General features: G+C 49.5%; 1 protein-coding gene across 2 annotated transcripts; it reads right to left on the minus strand.

Annotated features, from left to right (window-relative positions):
- Positions 1–3,645: 3,645 nt before the first annotated feature.
- On the minus strand, positions 3,646–17,797 carry nr2f6a (nuclear receptor subfamily 2, group F, member 6a). Of its 2 annotated transcripts, none has more exons than XM_072363478.1 (6): positions 16,846–17,797; positions 16,033–16,771; positions 15,221–15,315; positions 13,015–13,343; positions 12,564–12,810; positions 3,646–6,045 (listed from the first exon to the last, which is right to left on the minus strand). In XM_072363478.1, exons 2-6 carry the CDS (start codon positions 16,299–16,301, stop codon positions 5,771–5,773), a joined length of 1,215 nt encoding a protein of 404 aa, XP_072219579.1. In that variant the 5' UTR covers positions 16,302–16,771; positions 16,846–17,797; the 3' UTR covers positions 3,646–5,770. The 2 variants fall into 2 exon arrangements, with proteins under 2 accessions (XP_072219579.1, XP_072219578.1); XM_072363477.1 differs by having other exon boundaries at positions 13,015–13,346; positions 16,846–17,796.
- Positions 17,798–20,350: the final 2,553 nt, after the last annotated feature.

Below are 20,350 nucleotides of genomic sequence, written 5' to 3' on the forward strand. Positions count from 1 at the left end.
ATATAGCGCCAAATTACAACAAATGTCATCTCAAGGCACTTAAATAATATAGTCCATGCAGTTCCTTTAATCCCAATAACATGTTGAAGTCTCTGTAATAGAATGCTGTGATCGATCGTATCAAATGCAGCACTGAGATCCAACAGGACAAGCACAGAAACAGGTCTGCTATCAGAAGCTAAGAGGAGATCATTGGTAACTTTCACCAGTGCTGTTTCTGTGCTATGATGCACTCTGAATCCTGACTGAAACTCTTTAAACAGATTATGTTATGTAAATGATCACAAAGTTGAACTGCAACATTTTTTCAAGAACTTCAGACAAAAAAGGAAGATTGGATATATATAGGTCAATAATTAGCCAACATAGATGTGTACAATGTTTTATTTTTGTGACTTTCAGAATAGAGCTAACGTGGCACTGTTAATGTTTGTGACAGAAGTAGTCACAAAATGGGATTTTTACATTTACTTTATTTTATTTAATTGCAAGCAATGTGAATCCATGGTCTGTCATGTTTTGTCTCATATTTTTTAATTGTTATTATGCATCTATTTTCTATTCATGTCTGCAACACATTTCATAAAAAGCTGGGACGAGCAATTTAGAGCTAGTATGGGGTAATATATATTCAAACAGATTAATGTAATCTTAATCTAGAACACAAGCAAATGACAGGCTGAGTCTTTAAAAATCCATCCATCCATCAATCATCTACCGCTTCTTCGGGGGTCAGGTCGAGGGGGCAGCAGCTTGAGCAGAGAAGCCCAGACGTCTCTGTCCCCGGCCACTTCCTCCAGCTCTTCTGGGGGGACCCCAAGGCGTTCCCAGGCCAGCCGAGAGACATAGTCTCTCAAACATGTCCTGGGTCTTCCCCGGGGTCTCCTCCCAGTGGGACGTGAACACCTCACCAGGGAGGCGTCCAGGAGGCATCCTAACCAGATGCCTGAGCCACCTCATCTGACTCCTCTCAATGCGGAGGAGCAGCGGATCAACTCCGAGCTTCTCACCCTCTCTCTAAGGGAGAGCCCAGACACCCTGTGGAGGAAACCCATTTCAGCCGCTTGTATTCACAATCTCGTTCTTTCGGTCACTACCCACAGCTCGTGTCCATAGGTGAGGGTAGGAACGTAGAATGACCGGTAAATTGAGAGCTTTGCCTTCTGGCTCAACTCCTTCTTTACCACGACAGGCCAATGCAGAGCCCGCAACACTGCTGACGCCGCACCGATCCTCCTGTCATTCTCCCGCTCCATTCATCCCTCACTTGTGAACAAGACCCCGAGATACTTGAACTCCTCCACTTGGAGACGGATCTCATTCCCAAACCAGAGAGAGCATTCCATCCTTTTCTTGCTGAGGACCATGGTCTCAGATTTGCTGATTCTCATCCCAGCCGCTTCACACTCGACTGCGAACCGCTCCAGTGAGAGCTGAAGATCATGGCCCAATGAGGCTAACAGAACCACATCATCTGCAAAAAGCAGGGACCCGATTCTGAGGTCGCCAAATTGGACCCCCTCAACGTCCTGGCTGCACCTAGAAATTCTGTCCATAAAAATTATGAACAGAATCGGTGACAAAGGGCAGCCCTGACGGAGTCCAACCCTCACCAGAAACAGGGGTGATTGGGTATTCCTCCCAATCACCCCCTTCCAGGTCTCACTGTCATTGCGCACGTGAGCATTGAAGTCCCCCAGCAAAACGAGGGCATCTACTGCAGGAACACTCTCCAGTGCCTCCTGCAGGGACTCCAAAAAGGGTGGGAACTTTAAACTGCTGCTTGGTGGATAAGCACAGACAACAGTCAGGACCCGTTCCCCCACCCGAAGACGGAGGGAGGCTACCCTCTCGTCCACCGGGGTAAACCCCAATGTGCAGGCACACATCTGGTGGGCAATGAGTATGCCTACACCTGCTCTGTGCCTCTCAACATGGGCAACTCCATAGTGAAAGAGAGTTCAACCCGTCTCAAGGTTCTGGAGCGCAAGTCATGCGTCAAGGTGAGTTTGACTATATCTAGCTTGAACCTCTCAGCATCACGCACCAGCTCAGGCTCCTTCTCCAACAGAGAGGTGACATTCCACATCCTAATAGCCAGCTTCAGTAGCCGAGGATCAGACCGCCTACCATTGCTCACATTGCACCCGACCCCCTTGGTCCCTCCCACGGGTGTTGAGCCAATCGAAAGGGGGACCCATGTCATGTTTTTGGGCTGTGCCCAACCGATGGCCCCTATGGGCACAGGCCCTGCCACCAGGCACTCGCTGCCGGGTCCTACCGGGCGAGCCCTGTGCCCACATCCGGGCAAAGGAAGACATTGTCCGAAAAACTTTTTCATCATAAGGGGTCTTGTGAGCTCATCTTTGTCTGGTACCTCATCTAGGATCTGTTTTCCTTGGGTGACCCTACCAGGGGCTTAACGCCCCGGGCAATATAGCCCCCAGAGTCACTGGGACATGCAAACCCCTCCACCATGGTAAGGTGACAGTTTATTGGGGGGGGGGGGGGGGGGGGGGGGGGGGCAGCTCCCTTTAAAAACCATGTTTCTCAAAGAAAGATTGGAATTAGTTTGCATATTTTTCTATCTACAGTCCAGAATATTATTAAACCATTCAAGGAAACTGGAGGAATTTCATTGTGTAGGTAAAGGGTGCAAGTTGAAGCTAGACACCTGCAATAAGCACATGAGCAGGGTATCACTGTGGGAGACCTGTGTGAAGGACTACAATTCAGAGTTACATTCATAAATACCACTAAAAATTTAGTGTACAAAAAAGGCTTATCCTTATCCAGAGGCAACGTCGACTTTTCTGCACTTCGAGGCATCTGGGCTGGACCATCACACTGTGGGAAAGAACACTGAGGTAAGGTGAAATATTATAGGTTTATAGGGTTGTTGTTTTTTTATGCAATCGACACCATGTGCTCTGGACCAAAGATGAAAAGGACCATCCAAACCAGACTCCCAGATGGTATGGAGAAGTGTCCTTGGAAAAGCCCATTTACACTTTAGTCATGCGCCATATGCTGCTTCCAAGACAATGTTTTTCCGGATCATCTATGCATTTTCATCAACACCCAGGACAAGTCCAAAACAGAGACAAACCAAGCACAGGTACGTCTATTGTCAATTTAGAATTAATTAACCTAACATGCATAATTTTGGACTGAAGCCGGAGTACCGAAGAGAACTCACACATCCACAAGAAGAACATAAGAACTTCACAATGAAAGGTTCAACTAAGGTTCAACTTGGGAACCTTCTTGTGGCTAACCACCACACTGAATCGCAGTCCCATAACAAAAGAATTGCAATTTATTTCCAGAAAAAAGGCCTGAAATGCAGAAATTAACTAGTTAAATTCAGCTGAACAGAAAGAACGTTAAATATCTTCAGTTCATACTTACTGCAATAAAAGAAATTTCTAAAAGTTGCCTTTCTGCCATCCCAACCTTTTCTGATTTGGTGTTCAACTTTCAACTGTAATCAGAACTGAATGTATGAGTGTTACAGAATGAAGTAGTTTTGGGAACTGATCTCAGTTTTTATATCTACGTAATGTAGGTCATAAGCAATGTACATAAAGTAACTATTTAAAAGTTGAACTGAAATCTATTCTCATAAATACACTTAAAGTAGTGTTACATGGTGCAGTTTTTATTTGGCATTCCTCATACAGATGAAAGTACGATTTCTCAAGAAGTCTGGAAAAAAAAAAACTACATAAAATCTTATTATTTTAACATCCTGCCAGACACATGAAATTTGCAATCATAAGAAACCATTAACACAATGATAAGAAACCTTTACAAGATGGTTGTGACTTTTTGGTCAGAAGAATAAGATCCAAATAACATGCAATAGGCCCGGTTGTAGATTAAGCAGCCAACTTACATCCTTCAGTTTAGTATTTCCATGTGTGGAGCATGTGTAATTATTCTGTTCTTTAAAAAAAAAAAAAAAAAAAAAAAAAAAAAAAAAAAAAAAAATTGATTTTGTAAGACCACCTTTTGAAATGCCAGTGTGAGGTAAATCCTGGTGGACCAGGGCCCTTCTTCTGTTAACTCATCGCAGACAGTATGATGTTTTGACAACGAATGTCCTCCAAGTGCAGTCTTTCCATTAGATTTGCATCCATTACAACATGATCTAACATCATTCACCGTAGCAGAATCACGTAAGATGCTTAAAGATGACAACATGAAAAGTTCTATATCATTATCACTGAAATGCAATACACTTCTTTCTTGACATCTGAACGATGGCAGAGGTATTTCAAGTACATGTAAGAAAAAGAAAGACATTTTGGAGCTACCAGTGAAAGCAATACTTTAATGTTTAAATGAAACTTGAAGCACATAATGTAAATGAAGGAAACTTAGCAGAGATCCCAAACAACATTTAAACATGCAAAAAGACAAAGTTAGCATCAATGTGTATGTGTGTAAAAATACACACACACACGCGCACACACACACACACACACACACTTTCAAGAGAAACAGTATTAACAGACGTAAACTGGTATTCAACGGGTAGTTTTGGTTATAAATTCAGATCACCTGCTTGATTTATTTCTCATAAGTTAGACTTAGATGTGAGTCTGTTAGATTTCATTTAAAAAAAAGCAACCCAAACAATGCTGAGTGCTCCATATTTGGACAGTCAAAACGCATGTTCCAAAGACATTGATGATTTTCGTGGTCTTCTTCTTTTTAAAGATACAAAGACAAATGCTTGTGATGCCTGTAAGATTCATAATCTATAGATGCTCCCAATTAATACTGAATAACAAGGCAGTTGTCAAAAAGAAGGCTATTTCTGGTGAACTAATCTTACAGAGGTTTGTGTTTAGGAGATATCAGACTAAAGCATTCTGATGTCTAGTGAGGTATCAGTCTGTTCTCGTGGATTTTTTAGTATTCTTCAACTACCGCAACAGTGAGCCCTGTAAATGACTTTAAATGCACTCTTTGCTTCATGTTCAGGTAGTCACAGAGGTCAGTTCATCTCTTTTTCTGATTTGTGTACTAATTATTCTTTTTAAACAGTCTCTGGGGATGAAACGGTAGACTTTGGTGAAATTTCCTTGGTTTTACTTCTCTGTACTTTCTGAGCACTCTCTTGACTTCTTCCTCAGTTGAAATAAGAGAAAGCAGTAAGTTCTGAGGCTTCCCCTCAAAAATGAAGTCCAGAGCTTTCAGATGCATCAGCTCTGTTCTACTTGCTCTATTATAGTCAAGAAACAGTATGATCATGTAATCAGTTATATGGTTCAAAGGGCCACTGATACACAAATGACGAGCCATGGAAAATGAGCCCAGTTTTCAAGGGTAGGAAAAATTGTTCCACCTGCTTTTAGTGACTGGACAGTTTTGTCCTCCCGATGTAATTGCAACAGGATTTGCTGCCCTCTACACAAAACTGTGGTATCTTTAGTCATTATGACATGGGTGATGACATGACTGGCTGATATCAGAGCCCAGCATGAGGAGCTGGTTTCTGGCCTGAGACCTGGCACCAGAACAACTGGGCTGGCAACGAGACATCTCCAGCTTGGCGGGGGCAACCCTCTTCTTTCAAGGCCCATGAGGAGACTGAAGGCTTGTGTTATGAGTAGAAATTGAGCAGTTACTGTACAGCACATATGATGACCAGCTGGCACTGCAGTTTGATAACCACACAGATGGACAATGATGAGTCAGGTTGTTTCCTGTGGGTCCTTATCGTCACTAATCCCAGACGGAGACCTTGACTGTCATGGAGCTACTGTCCCGGGACATACGGCCAACTGATGGAGCTTCCGGAGAGCTGCATGTCACGGATCAGCGTCTCAATGGGTGTCTTTCCTACTAGGCGCATGAAAAAGAGCTGGGAGATGAGGCTGGCAGGAACGGCACGCAGGGCGGGCAGACGCAGGAGCAGGCGGCCGAAGCGCTGTGGCTGACTGGGGTACTGCATTCTCTCATATTCTGTCAGAGCCACCTGAGCTTTCTCCTGCAGAGACTCCACGTGGACTGGGTCTGTCAGACCACAAGCATCTGAAAGGGAGGGAGGAAGAGGAGGCAGTTATTTAATAGTGTGGGCAGGTTACATAAAGAGTCGTGATAAACTAAGAGAAAGCTTGAAAGACAAAAGCATTGAATAGAACACATACAAATATAGCACCTCAGCATCTATACACTCCAAGGCAAACATATCATTTGAACCATTTTATCCTCCAAGTAAGGTTTTAAAGACTTAAAAGCTTTTTCATAAAAGATAGTTACTTATACAAGACTTCAATCGTGAAATGCAGTGCTGCATAATAACCAATGTGATCATAACACGGCATTTACAACTTCCCTGCAGTGACATTAATAAGCCAGGAGATGGTGTCATAGTAGGTCATCTCTCGGTGCTCGGGCTCCTCTCTAGGTGCTCGGGCTCCCCTCTCGGTGCTCGGGCTCCCCTCTAGGTGCTCAGGCTCCTCTCTCGGTGCTCAGGCTCCTCTCTCGGTGCTCAGGCTCCTCTCTCGGTGCTCTTGGTGCTCGGGCTCCCCTCTTGGTGCTCGGGCTCCCCTCTTGGTGCTCGGGCTCCCCTCTTGGTGCTCGGGCTCCCCTCTTGGTGCTCGGGCTCCCCTCTCGGTGCTCGGGCTCCCCTCTCGGTGCTCGGGCTCCTCTCTAGGTGCTCGGGCTCCCCTCTCGGTGCTCGGGCTCCTCTCTAGGTGCTCGGGCTCCCCTCTCGGTGCTCGGGCTCCCCTCTAGGTGCTCGGGCTCCTCTCTTGGTGCTCGGGCTCCCCTCTTGGTGCTCGGGCTCCCCTCTCGGTGCTCGGGCTCCCCTCTCGGTGCTCGGGCTCCCCTCTCGGTGCTCGGGCTCCTCTCTAGGTGCTCGGGCTCCCCTCTCGGTGCTCGGGCTCCTCTCTCGGTGCTCGGGCTCCCCTCTCGGTGCTCGGGCTCCTCTCTAGGTGCTCGGGCTCCCCTCTCGGTGCTCTTGGTGCTCGGGCTCCCCTCTCGGTGCTCTTGGTGCTCGGGCTCCCCTCTCGGTGCTCTTGGTGCTCGGGCTCCCCTCTCGGTGCTCTTGGTGCTCGGGCTCCCCTCTCGGTGCTCTTGGTGCTCGGGCTCCCCTCTAGGTGCTCGGGCTCCCCTCTAGGTGCTCGGGCTCCCCTCTAGGTGCTCGGGCTCCTCTCTTGGGGCTCGGGCTCCCCTCTTGGTGCTCGGGCTCCCCTCTTGGTGCTCAGGCTCCCCTCTAGGTGCTCAGGCTCCTCTCTCGGTGCTCAGGCTCCTCTCTCGGTGCTCAGGCTCCTCTCTCGGTGCTCTTGGTGCTCGGGCTCCTCTCTTGGTGCTCGGGCTCCCCTCTTGGTGCTCGGGCTCCCCTCTTGGTGCTCGGGCTCCCCTCTCGGTGCTCGGGCTCCCCTCTCGGTGCTCGGGCTCCCCTCTCGGTGCTCGGGCTCCTCTCTAGGTGCTCGGGCTCCCCTCTCGGTGCTCGGGCTCCTCTCTCGGTGCTCGGGCTCCTCTCTAGGTGCTCGGGCTCCCCTCTCGGTGCTCTTGGTGCTCGGGCTCCCCTCTCGGTGCTCTTGGTGCTCGGGCTCCCCTCTTGGTGCTCGGGCTCCCCTCTTGGTGCTCGGGCTCCCCTCTTGGTGCTCGGGCTCCCCTCTAGGTGCTCGGGCTCCCCTCTAGGTGCTCGGGCTCCCCTCTTGGGGCTCGGGCTCCCCTCTTGGGGCTCGGGCTCCCCTCTTGGGGCTCGGGCTCCCCTCTTGGGGCTCGGGCTCCCCTCTTGGTGCTCGGGCTCCCCTCTTGGTGCTCGGGCTCCCCTCTTGGTGCTCAGGCTCCCCTCTTGGTGCTCGGGCTCCCCTCTTGGTGCTCGGGCTCCCCTCTTGGTGCTCGGGCTCCCCTCTTGGTGCTCGGGCTCCCCTCTAGGTGCTCGGGCTCCCCTCTAGGTGCTCGGGCTCCCCTCTAGGTGCTCGGGCTCCCCTCTAGGTGCTCGGGCTCCCCTCTAGGTGCTCAGGCTCCTCTCTAGGTGCTCAGGCTCCCCTCTAGGTGCTCAGGCTCCCCTCTCGGTGCTCAGGCTCCCCTCTCGGTGCTCGGGCTCCCCTCTCGGTGCTCGGGCTCCTCTCTCGGGGCTCGGGCTCCCCTCTAGGTGCTCGGGCTCCCCTCTAGGTGCTCGGGCTCCCCTCTAGGTGCTCGGGCTCCCCTCTAGGTGCTCGGGCTCCCCTCTAGGTGCTCGGGCTCCCCTCTAGGTGCTCGGGCTCCTCTCTAGGTGCTCAGGCTCCTCTCTAGGTGCTCAGGCTCCCCTCTAGGTGCTCAGGCTCCCCTCTAGGTGCTCAGGCTCCTCTCTAGGTGCTCAGGCTCCCCTCTCGGTGCTCTTGGGGCTCAGGCTCCCCTCTTGGGGCTCAGGCTCCCCTCTTGGGGCTCAGGCTCCCCTCTTGGGGCTCAGGCTCCCCTCTTGGGGCTCAGGCTCCCCTCTTGGGGCTCAGGCTCCCCTCTTGGGGCTCAGGCTCCCCTCTCGGTGCTCAGGCTCCTCAGGCTCCCCTCTCGGTGCTCAGGCTCCTCAGGCTCCCCTCTCGGTGCTCAGGCTCCTCAGGCTCCCCTCTCGGTGCTCAGGCTCCTCAGGCTCCCCTCTCGGTGCTCAGGCTCCTCAGGCTCCCCTCTCGGTGCTCAGGCTCCTCAGGCTCCCCTCTCGGTGCTCAGGCTCCTCAGGCTCCCCTCTCGGTGCTCAGGCTCCTCAGGCTCCCCTCTCGGTGCTCAGGCTCCTCAGGCTCCCCTCTCGGTGCTCAGGCTCCTCAGGCTCCCCTCTCGGTGCTCAGGCTCCTCAGGCTCCCCTCTCGGTGCTCAGGCTCCTCAGGCTCCCCTCTCGGTGCTCAGGCTCCTCAGGCTCCCCTCTCGGTGCTCAGGCTCCTCAGGCTCCCCTCTCGGTGCTCAGGCTCCTCAGGCTCCTCTCTCGGTGCTCAGGCTCCTCAGGCTCCTCTCTCGGTGCTCAGGCTCCTCAGGCTCCTCTCTCGGTGCTCAGGCTCCCCTCTTGGTGCTCAGGCTCCCCTCTTGGTGCTCAGGCTCCCCTCTTGGTGCTCAGGCTCCCCTCTTGGTGCTCAGGCTCCCCTCTTGGTGCTCAGGCTCCCCTCTAGGTGCTCAGGCTCCTCTCTAGGTGCTCAGGCTCCTCTCTCGGTGCTCTTGGTGCTCAGGCTCCCCTCTAGGTGCTCAGGCTCCCCTCTAGGTGCTCAGGCTCCCCTCTAGGTGCTCAGGCTCCCCTCTAGGTGCTCAGGCTCCCCTCTAGGTGCTCAGGCTCCCCTCTAGGTGCTCAGGCTCCCCTCTAGGTGCTCAGGCTCCTCAGGCTCCCCTCTAGGTGCTCAGGCTCCTCAGGCTCCCCTCTAGGTGCTCAGGCTCCTCAGGCTCCCCTCTCGGGGCTCAGGCTCCTCAGGCTCCCCTCTCGGGGCTCAGGCTCCCCTCTAGGTGCTCAGGCTCCCCTCTAGGTGCTCAGGCTCCCCTCTTGGTGCTCAGGCTCCCCTCTTGGTGCTCAGGCTCCCCTCTAGGTGCTCAGGCTCCCCTCTTGGTGCTCAGGCTCCCCTCTTGGTGCTCAGGCTCCTCTCTAGGTGCTCAGGCTCCTCTCTAGGTGCTCAGGCTCCTCAGGCTCCCCTCTCGGGGCTCAGGCTCCCCTCTAGGTGCTCAGGCTCCCCTCTAGGTGCTCAGGCTCCCCTCTAGGTGCTCAGGCTCCCCTCTTGGTGCTCAGGCTCCCCTCTAGGTGCTCTTGGTGCTCAGGCTCCTCTCTAGGTGCTCAGGCTCCCCTCTAGGTGCTCAGGCTCCCCTCTAGGTGCTCAGGCTCCCCTCTAGGTGCTCAGGCTCCTCAGGCTCCCCTCTAGGTGCTCAGGCTCCTCAGGCTCCCCTCTCGGGGCTCAGGCTCCTCAGGCTCCCCTCTAGGTGCTCAGGCTCCCCTCTAGGTGCTCAGGCTCCCCTCTAGGTGCTCAGGCTCCCCTCTAGGTGCTCAGGCTCCCCTCTAGGTGCTCAGGCTCCCCTCTAGGTGCTCAGGCTCCCCTCTTGGTGCTCAGGCTCCCCTCTTGGTGCTCAGGCTCCCCTCTAGGTGCTCAGGCTCCCCTCTAGGTGCTCAGGCTCCCCTCTAGGTGCTCAGGCTCCTCTCTAGGTGCTCAGGCTCCTCTCTAGGTGCTCAGGCTCCTCTCTAGGTGCTCAGGCTCCCCTCTCGGTGCTCTTGGTGCTCAGGCTCCCCTCTTGGGGCTCAGGCTCCCCTCTTGGGGCTCAGGCTCCCCTCTTGGGGCTCAGGCTCCCCTCTTGGGGCTCAGGCTCCCCTCTCGGTGCTCAGGCTCCTCAGGCTCCCCTCTCGGTGCTCAGGCTCCTCAGGCTCCCCTCTCGGTGCTCAGGCTCCTCAGGCTCCCCTCTCGGTGCTCAGGCTCCTCAGGCTCCCCTCTCGGTGCTCAGGCTCCTCAGGCTCCCCTCTCGGTGCTCAGGCTCCTCAGGCTCCCCTCTCGGTGCTCAGGCTCCTCAGGCTCCCCTCTCGGTGCTCAGGCTCCTCAGGCTCCTCTCTCGGTGCTCAGGCTCCTCAGGCTCCTCTCTCGGTGCTCAGGCTCCCCTCTTGGTGCTCAGGCTCCCCTCTTGGTGCTCAGGCTCCCCTCTAGGTGCTCAGGCTCCTCTCTTGGTGCTCAGGCTCCCCTCTTGGTGCTCAGGCTCCTCTCTTGGTGCTCAGGCTCCCCTCTAGGTGCTCAGGCTCCCCTCTTGGTGCTCAGGCTCCTCTCTTGGTGCTCAGGCTCCTCTCTTGGTGCTCAGGCTCCTCTCTAGGTGCTCAGGCTCCTCTCTTGGTGCTCAGGCTCCTCTCTAGGTGCTCAGGCTCCTCTCTAGGTGCTCAGGCTCCTCTCTAGGTGCTCAGGCTCCTCTCTTGGTGCTCAGGCTCCTCTCTAGGTGCTCAGGCTCCTCTCTTGGTGCTCAGGCTCCCCTCTTGGTGCTCAGGCTCCTCTCTTGGTGCTCAGGCTCCTCTCTTGGTGCTCAGGCTCCTCTCTAGGTGCTCAGGCTCCTCTCTTGGTGCTCAGGCTCCTCTCTAGGTGCTCAGGCTCCTCTCTTGGTGCTCAGGCTCCCCTCTTGGTGCTCAGGCTCCTCTCTTGGTGCTCAGGCTCCTCTCTTGGTGCTCAGGCTCCCCTCTTGGTGCTCAGGCTCCTCTCTTGGTGCTCAGGCTCCTCTCTTGGTGCTCAGGCTCCCCTCTTGGTGCTCAGGCTCCTCTCTTGGTGCTCAGGCTCCCCTCTAGGTGCTCAGGCTCCCCTCTTGGTGCTCAGGCTCCTCTCTTGGTGCTCAGGCTCCCCTCTAGGTGCTCAGGCTCCCCTCTTGGTGCTCAGGCTCCTCTCTTGGTGCTCAGGCTCCTCTCTAGGTGCTCAGGCTCCTCTCTTGGTGCTCAGGCTCCTCTCTCGGTGCTCAGGCTCCTCTCAATGTTTTGGCTTGTGTTGCATTACTTTCAGTGATTGCTTTAACAACTGTTGTGACCGGTTCCTATCCCCAGCCATTTGTCGTTGTTCTGGAGTGCTTTTAAAGAATTGGCGATGAAAAGGCAACATATGTCAGCTTCTGCAGCATGGATTATTAGTCATTTATTTAATCTACTCCTCACAACTACAACAAGTGTATTGTGGTAAAACACTAAGTCCCTGGAGTTTTGTTGTGGTTGCTGAATCTTGTCTTGGTCTTCGATAGAGAGGACTCAGGATGTCTTTTCCAAGACCAATCAAGACCACAGCTGTGGTGATATCACCAAATTGCTTGTCCATGGTCAGCTAGAATTGAAAGGGCATTCTAACTAAGTTGTAGTTAACTAATTTACAGAATGGCTGCCCACAATTAGTCCATCTTCTCATCCCCAACATTTCTCTCCCAAAAACACACAGGCTGCAGCCCTCCTGGCTGCTTTTATTAACCTGTAGTAGATAGCAGGCAGTATTGCTTCAGTAGTGCGCCACCACTGTAGGAGAAATACTTAACCAGTTGTGGTGCACGACTTAGGAACCCTGGTGTTCTTTGGTTGAGAAAATATAGTGCCAAAGAAAACAACTGTGATACTGGTATAAAAATCCACAACATGGCCTCTGAACACTTTTTACTGCAGCTATAACACCGAACAGAAAATAATAATTAACATGAAGAGGAGCTGAGATGGCACATGTGGTGACAAATTTTTCATCGAGTTTGTGCTTATGATAAACCAATGTCAAGTCCCCCGTTCTATGAAAAAAATGCTCATCAAATATACTGGTTGATTTCTGGAGGGCTCCACATATACATGTCATATTAACTTTTTACCTTGTCAAATCTTAGTACTTATTATTTTTAGAGTTATCCAGCTGGCTCAGTTCATTTTAGCTCTTTAGTAATCTAATTTTCCACAGAATTTTTTTTTTTTTAATTTCATGAGGACATTGCACTAATGCATACATGCAGATATCATTGAGGGGGCAAATGAAGAAGAACCTAATCATTTGTAGGTGTTTTATGTAATGTACACTGGAGTAAACCTTAATAAAAAGGTATCCTGGGTAGATATTGTTGAACTTTGAGTTACAAAGCAGCAGATAGTGCAGATGAGCTAGAGCATTCACCTGGTGAGAAGAGTGCGATAGCCTTGAGGCAGCTATACTCAGCAGAGTCCACCTGCAGCCTTGTCAGTTTGTCCACCTGGTCCTGGAACATTCTCACCTGGTCCATGAAGGACACCACACGCTCCGCAGACATGGGCGATGAGTGGAAGCCAGCTGCAGCCAACAGCGGCGCCATGTGAAGCGGCAGGGAAGACTGGGCCGCGTTGAGGATGAAAAGCTCACTCCAGCTCAGCCTCAGCAGGGCTACCTGTGAATAGGTAAGTGTTTTAGGCAGACTTCTATCACTGCCTGTGTTTATTCTATATTTAGTTAAGACAAAGAGGGGATTTTTTTCTAGTACATCTTGTTTGTTTGTCTCCTACAATGCCTAGAACAGCATCTGATAGCGAAGACCAAACTTCTACCAAACCAAACCATCAGTGACCTTTCAAATTCAACTGAATCTACTAACCTGGTCTGACACAGGCAGCTCAGGAAAATAAGGGATGTTTCTGGCCCACTCCACTGTGCTGAACAGTAACCGGGCAGCCAATTCACAGATATTGTCTATGCCCATAGCATTATCTGGGCCAGCTTGTTGGTTGTACTGGTGTCCATAACGACTACTGGGGTACGGCTCTGCTCGCAGAAGCTGGGAAATAAGCTCAGAGACCGGCTGACCTCCACCACTCCCTCCATTGTTGTTGTTGTAGTACTCGGTGCCTCCGAGGCCACTGGCACCACCTATCGGTGTGATGGAGGGGCTGAGGCTTGGCTGAGGTGGGATACGACCGCGTTGAACTGCTGTAGTTTGGTTGGGGGACAAAGGGGAGGGGGAGGGGGAGGGGAAGAGAAGAGAAGAGAGGAGAGGAATTTGGAGAAAAACCAAAGAGGAAGAAAAGTTCAAACTGAGTCCAAACGGCCACATAATCAGAATACCAGTGACATGACTTCCTCTACTTAGGCAACATTTAATCACACAATCAAACCCGGACTGTTGTTCAGCATGAAGCTGGGGAGAAATCTCCTCCTGGTTATCAGTCTAAGTAAAAGCGATGGCAAGCATAATTAATATTATTAGAAAATAACATACATGCCAGTAACACTCATTAGCATACACAGAATATTCTATGTTGTGCTGAAAAGCTTCTAGCATGTACAGGAGATAGGACTCTTGCAGCGGTGAGAAGCAATACAGCCAAACCTGCTACAGGAAGGCAAATTAATCGAGACTTTTTCATTCGAGGATATGAATACATGTAGCAAGCCCATGGGAGTACAACCACGTCCTTCAGCAAACCACCGAATCCTAAAGAAAAAAGCTGGTGAATAGCTGACCTCTGACCTCCCTGCACTGAGTCATATTATCTGTCAATAGCGTACTCTATGATCTGCGATTATGAGTGAAAACACCCCAACTGTGTTTACAGCCTCCAAACTACTGTGAGAAAATATATCCTTTCTGTTTAGATGATGAAGACCATACACATTTGGAAGTTTCTGTTTGCAAGTATTTGTCTGTTACTTTGTCGTAGAATATCTGTCTGACTGACAATTGCTGGCCCCTCGTTTGATCTCCACCACTTAACCGGAAATCTCCATATGGGATTCTTCCTTATCGAGCAAACAAATCACATGGCTTCGTAGCTTCCTCCGGAGGCTTAAGGCACAGGGACACAGGTGTCTTAGACAGTCCTCTCTAAGGCACTCTTATGCAGGAACGAGATTAAGCGATTTAGAACATGGCATTGAGCTGACACACATGGCTAGCTTAGGCATGATAGGGCACAGACAGTCATGTGAAGCACTTTCTCTGCACTGTGGAGCAGAAGAGGCAAGATAACAAGGAAGGCAAATTACTATCATACCATGACTGATTTCTTTCTTTTCTGAGAGCAGCTAACAGAAAGAATGATGCTTATTTAGATTCCAGGGCAATGCAAATACTGAAGGTAAAAATAAGACTTTTGGCCAATAAGTGAGTGCTGATATTGATTTATTTTCCTTTTATACAACTGCATCTAAACACATTTATGTCAATCCCTCTCACATAAAAAGATTGTTGGTGTTAAAGAAAATAACTTCTTAGCTAGTTAAACCATTACCAACTCAGTGACTTTTCAGTGCTTATATGGTCAAACCATATTCTTTGTGCCCCATGAAATTAAATATAAATAAATCTCATCAAGGTTTCAAGGTAAAGTCATGGCAGCACAACCAGGACACGCCATCATTTATTGTTATCATGTTTGCTGATCTGCTAGCTGCAGTCAGCAGGCTAAATATAAACCAACACTGATTAATTACTTAATTAAGTTTACTTAATCTTAACCGTCTAAAGACAAGTATATAAACAGTTAAAGGAAAGATTGTCATATTATGTGTCAACAGGGGGCTGTACTTTTGAAGAGACTCTGTTGGTTACCATGGCAACTGTTAAAATTTTTTTAATTACTTAAAAAGTGATCAGTCCATACACCTATAGACGCCAACCTATTCCCATTTTTATTTTACAATTATTTCTGTTGCAATATTTGCAGTATTAGACATCTACAAATAACAACACGCCACACAGTAACTTTCATCATTCCCCGGAACTCATATGGATAAAATAAATAAACAGACATAAACAAATACACACATTAATAAATGAATAAATAAAGGAAAAGGATAGATACCTTCTTTGCGCATGCCAACACGGAAACACTTCTTCAGGCGACAGTACTGGCACTGGTTCCTGTGGTGCTGGTCAATCTGACACTCTCTGTTTGACCTGAGAGTATGAACAATTAAATATGGGACAATAGTTGAATATATAGTTCATTCTTCATGAAACGAGTCACAATATCATCATGCTTTTGGATAGTTTCTGAGACGAAAAAGCCTGCGCTGTCATGTCTGTAAATTGTTCCCTGGCTTCAGCTTGGTTTTCACACATTAACACAACTAGATGCACCTTGTTGCACATGAATAACTGTGATGCTTGGAGAGCAGTTAGTTATCTCATTCAGTGTCATACCAGTCACATGTTATTAACAAACTGAAGGGAAAACATCTCTGTAACATCTTCACTTTTACAAGAAATACCAGTATGGGTTCCGTATCATTAACAAGTACTGAGCATATATAAGGTTTTGGGCTGAGAGATAATCTAACTAATTGCTCAAAGCCTTAAATTCAACATAAAGTGATAAGTTTATCAAAGCTGAAGAGAAAGTGTACATTTTACTGAGACTTCAGACTACTTCCCTTCTGACATCTGAGAAACTGAAATGACAAAGACTAAGTGCTGCAGATGTATTTTCATGTGTAGTCTATTCATGAAACAGAAGCTTGGCGGTTAGCGGCGGCTCCGTGTTGTCAGTCTGTCAGGGCCAACCAGACACCACGTCTACACGTTGCGTCTGCCTCTGGACAGTGACCCGGGTACTCACAAACTGTTCGTCTTAACGACAAACAAAGAAAGCAACTCCCACAATGCCTCTGTTACCTGCACGTATAGCTCAGGTTGCGTCTGACGCTCCTCTTGAAGAAGCTCTTGCAGCCCTCGCACGTGAACACGCCGTAGTGTTTCCCGCTGGACTTGTCCCCGCACACAACGCAGTCCACCACGCAGGCCTTGTCTTCGTCCCCTGCTTCCATGTCACTACCCCCCGCCTGGGGAGAGCCGTCCTCCTCCTCCCCCCTCAGGTAGCCCTTGTCCCCCAACCCGTTAGTGCCCCCATTGGGATCTCCCCAGCCCCCACTCACCATGGCCATCGCTTGGTAACCGAACCACCGCGGAGGAAAATGGGACAGACAGCCAAGATTTTTGGTTGCTGTCAAGGTAACATAAAAACCTGGAGTCTAGAATGCGTGTGCGTCCCCTCACCTGAGATTCAGTAGTTTCTGTTTGCCTGTGCTCTCATTTTTTCTATTCACTGTTTTCACCAAACAAACCTTAAATGTGAGGAAGATGAAAGCGGCCTCGGGCTAAATAAGCAGATGTCAACAAGGGAGAGCAGTAGAAAAAAGGAGAAACACGGGAGCAGTTCAGTCTCCTCCCACTCCACTATGACCTGGAAACAGTCTCGATGTGACAACTTTTACTTCTGCATTGATTTAAATTCTTCCTTTTTTTATTCCAACCCGTAGCCTCTGCGTGCTGGTTTGCTCTCTGAACCACAGCTCGTGATGTAGCCTGCACGCGCGCTCTCCAATCCAACGGTTCCACACTTCACCCGGTGAACCTTTAACAGGAGACAACGACTCAGATAAACTGCATACATTATCAAAAAAAGGAAGCAAAAACACAAAGACTTACAAGCAGAGGACACATGAGGTGAACGTGTAAAAGCGTTGAGCTCCTCGCCCGGTCGTTCTGAGTCACTCCACGGCTCTGTCTGTAGCAACAGTAATGGCTGAAAAAGGACGTCAGTGTAGCTCGCCTTAGCACATGCCTGGAGAGGATTTGACCACCCCTCTTAAAGTCCCCCTAACACTGAATTTGTTTTTTCATCCGAGTAGCGTTTCTTCACGTATAGTACGTTCCTCTGGAAAAAGCCCTCCAAGCTTACCATAAAGCAAACAATATAAAACTGTGTCTCAAGCGTTCCTCGCTGGAGAAGAACCCCTTTCTCGCTTTAGATCTCTCCTCCATCCACAGAGGCTCAAAGCGCACGCACAGCTCTATTACTATGCAGTAATCCGCACAGCAGCACCATTGTGCCCCACAATGAAGATATTTCAGATCGGTCGATCACTTTTGAGCTATCGCGGACTTCTTCGAGGCAACGCCAGCTGCAAAGGCAGCGTCGGCGGACGAAGGCAACGCGGACTGCCCCTTTCTCACTTCCAAAATACACAAGTGCGTCCTCAACACAAGGAAGTGCTGCCGCTTCCCTGACCGGTGTAGCACGAGAGCTCCTCTGTGCTGCTTCCTCCTTCACACCACACACACACACAGGGGACAAATCAAAGAAAGAATGAAGCGTTTGTGTGCTCCGTTCTGGTTCCTGTGGATGCTCTCCAGGCGCCCATGCAGGCTTCTCTCCTCTGTCTTTTGTCAGTGCTTGCCCACCAAGAACTAATGACTTGCGGCCTAGCCCTGCGTGCTACTTTTCGTCTCTCAGTGTGTGGGAAGCCTTTCCCCACGGCTCAGGCAGGCGGGAGGAGGGGATGGAGGAGATGGGTACTCCTTTACCACAAATCAGATTATAAATCGAGAAAACGCATAAACCCGACGTAGACTTGATTTCTCTGCCTTTTAAAAAAAAAAACTACTCCCCCCCCTTTCCTCTCTGTGTTTTCCTCCAGTCTATGGAGTGTGTGCACATGAGTTTTTAAGAGTGAAAATACAGCAAAGAGGGAGAGATAGATACAGAGAGGGTGGGAGGGAGGGAGCAGAAGTGTATGCAGAGGGGGAGGGGGCAGCCAGTGTGTTTGTGTGTGCTCCCCGGGATTTGACACTGCTATTCAAGCCCTGTGGTTACCATGGTGCTGGCTCCCTTATATGGCCATTGGAGTCAAAGAGCAAAGAGAGTGGGCTGTGTGGGGCAATATGCACACAAACATGCACTCAGATGAAGAATGTGGAGGATGTCTATCCTCAGAGATGCAAAGAGCATGACCCCAAGGCCTCAAAACCCACCTAGACAATACAATATTACCCTGAAATCCTGCAACAAACACTCTCAAACTGGTCTTCTGCCTACCCCTTTGTCTTTTAGAAAGCAATTAAAATTAGCGCCTGAATGTTTTTACATGGTAATAATCTAATTTCGAAGCAAAGCAGCAGCAGGTGCTGGACTCTATTTCCCAACACGGTGATGCATATTCTTCCTCACCAAATGTTAGAGCAGGCCACTTCAGATCATCTTATTGTGCTGGAAAATAAAGGTTACGGTGTTGTGGTCTTTGCTCATTTCTCAAAGACCTACTATCTCAGCATTTTGTGAAGGACAGGGTGATTTGTGTCCGAGGTTAACCCAAGAGGTCAAACTGACTTTCACACCCTTGCCAAGCTAAAAAGCACTAGGTCAAATGCAGATAAAGGGTGAGGAGAAGACACAACAAGCCTGCACAAGAGCTTTAAGATCCAAGCAATGAATCTGCTTGTAAATGTGCAGATCCTGGGGCTGGGTGAGGGTTTGCGGTTTGCAGATATGGACGAATGAAAGTGTAGCTTCCCTGAGAGATTCACTATATGCAACTGGTGGTCTTATCTTCTAGAGTGCAGTTAGATACTTTAAAGGCACCCTCTCCCCCACTCACACTCAGTTGCTTTGACAGCATTCCTAAATCTAAACCCAGCTTTATCCCCTGGAGAGCACAGTGCATATGTGTGTGACTGAGGAGCATTGTGCCAGCTTTTGTACAACTAATGGGTCATCAGAGAGTTGTATGTGAGAGTGTGTGTGTTAATTTCAAGGAAAGTCCCTTTAATTAGGCCTCTGAGCGTGTTTATTGTCACTTCTTGAGTTGAGAAAGATTAGGCTTGTCAAACAAGGGGTGGCTGTAAAGGACTCTGTGTTTCTTTGTGTGTAAGTAGATGGGCTATCCAACAGGGCTGTTAATCAATAGCTTTTTGTCCGGAGAACAGTAATTTACCTGAAACACACAGTGGGTCTACACGTTGAGATTAACTCGATTATAGCTGTAGTTGGGTTATGCTCCTTATCTGAGGGTAATTATCCTTGGATATATGGCGGTGAATGAATCGAATCACTGGCACAAAGCATGCAATACCCCAGTACGATAGGTGGCGCTGTCCCCATTTCAGCTATCGCTAATAGAGCCACTTCCTGTTGACGTCTTCATCACCAACAACAACAACAAACTCAGGTATTTGAGAAAGATGGCGAACGAAGAGCAAGATGAAGCTACGTCCCTCTACATTTCGTTTATGATGAGCTGGTTATGGCACAGACGCGATGCACAACGGCGCATTGTATCCATCGCGTTGTTTATTTCTTTCTGACGGCGGCGACAACAACAGTAATTTCGTCTCCTCTGACTTTCGGGTGACGATCCCGGTAAAAAATCTTTAGCATGCGCAGAACGTTTAATCCGATCCACTGCCGTCTACAGGCACGTTCAGTGTACATTTGGATCGAGTTATCTCTGGGTCTTAATTTGGTCGCGAATAACCCAATCCGATTTTTTTGTGTCAGATAAAGATATCTACATGAACTGAATAACTAAGTCTTATTGTAATTTAGCCATTAATCCGATCCGATGGCACTCATGTAACCCCACTGAGTAACTCACATCATTGTGGGAGAATTTTGTCCTGCTCTTCTTTACAACTTGCCTCAGTTGGGTGGCAACACCCATTCCGAAATCCCGCCATTCCGACATCCCACCATTCCAACATCCCGCTATTCCGACATTCAAACGTCCCACCATTCCGACAAGGCTTTCAGTTTAAGGAAATGTGCGTTACTCAACAGGTGAGTCCCTTCTTTCTGTTCATGCAATTTATATATTTAACACATGTTTACAGATAAGCGTTATTAAAAACACAAAGTCTGGGCAACTGGAGGAGGAGAAGCAGACCGCGGTGGGTTTCAATCACACACTCCAATGCCACTCGTTTCAACTTCAAAAAATTTAATCCAGGAAAAAAAGGCTTACAAACATGGACCGAAACAGCTCCATAACACGCACAAGAATCCAAAAGAAACGAAAGTCAACTAAAAGAAAGCAAATAAACAGCATGAAGTGGTCAAAATTGGTTTTACGCATGCCTCTGTGCCTCTGGCACATGCGTCTTCGGGCTCTCCCACGTTGGTTTGTGGATGAAAGCTATATGTTCAGCTGTAATGTCA

Source organism: Leuresthes tenuis, unplaced genomic scaffold (assembly GCF_036924035.1).
Source record: "Leuresthes tenuis unplaced genomic scaffold, fLeuTen1.0.hap1 SCAF_14, whole genome shotgun sequence".
NCBI lineage: Eukaryota > Metazoa > Chordata > Actinopteri > Atheriniformes > Atherinopsidae > Leuresthes > Leuresthes tenuis.

Coding starts and splice junctions, on each gene's coding strand:
- nr2f6a (XM_072363477.1), bottom strand. CDS start 16,301: ATGGCCATGGTGAGTGGGGGCTGGGGAGATCCCAATGGGGGCACTAAC. Junction 15,316..16,032: donor AACCTGAGCTATACGTGCAG/GTAACAGAGGCA, acceptor TCATACTCTCAG/GTCAAACAGAGAGTGTCAGA. Junction 6,046..12,563: donor TATCGCACTCTTCTCACCAG/GTGAATGCTCTA, acceptor CCTCCCTTTCAG/ATGCTTGTGGTCTGACAGAC.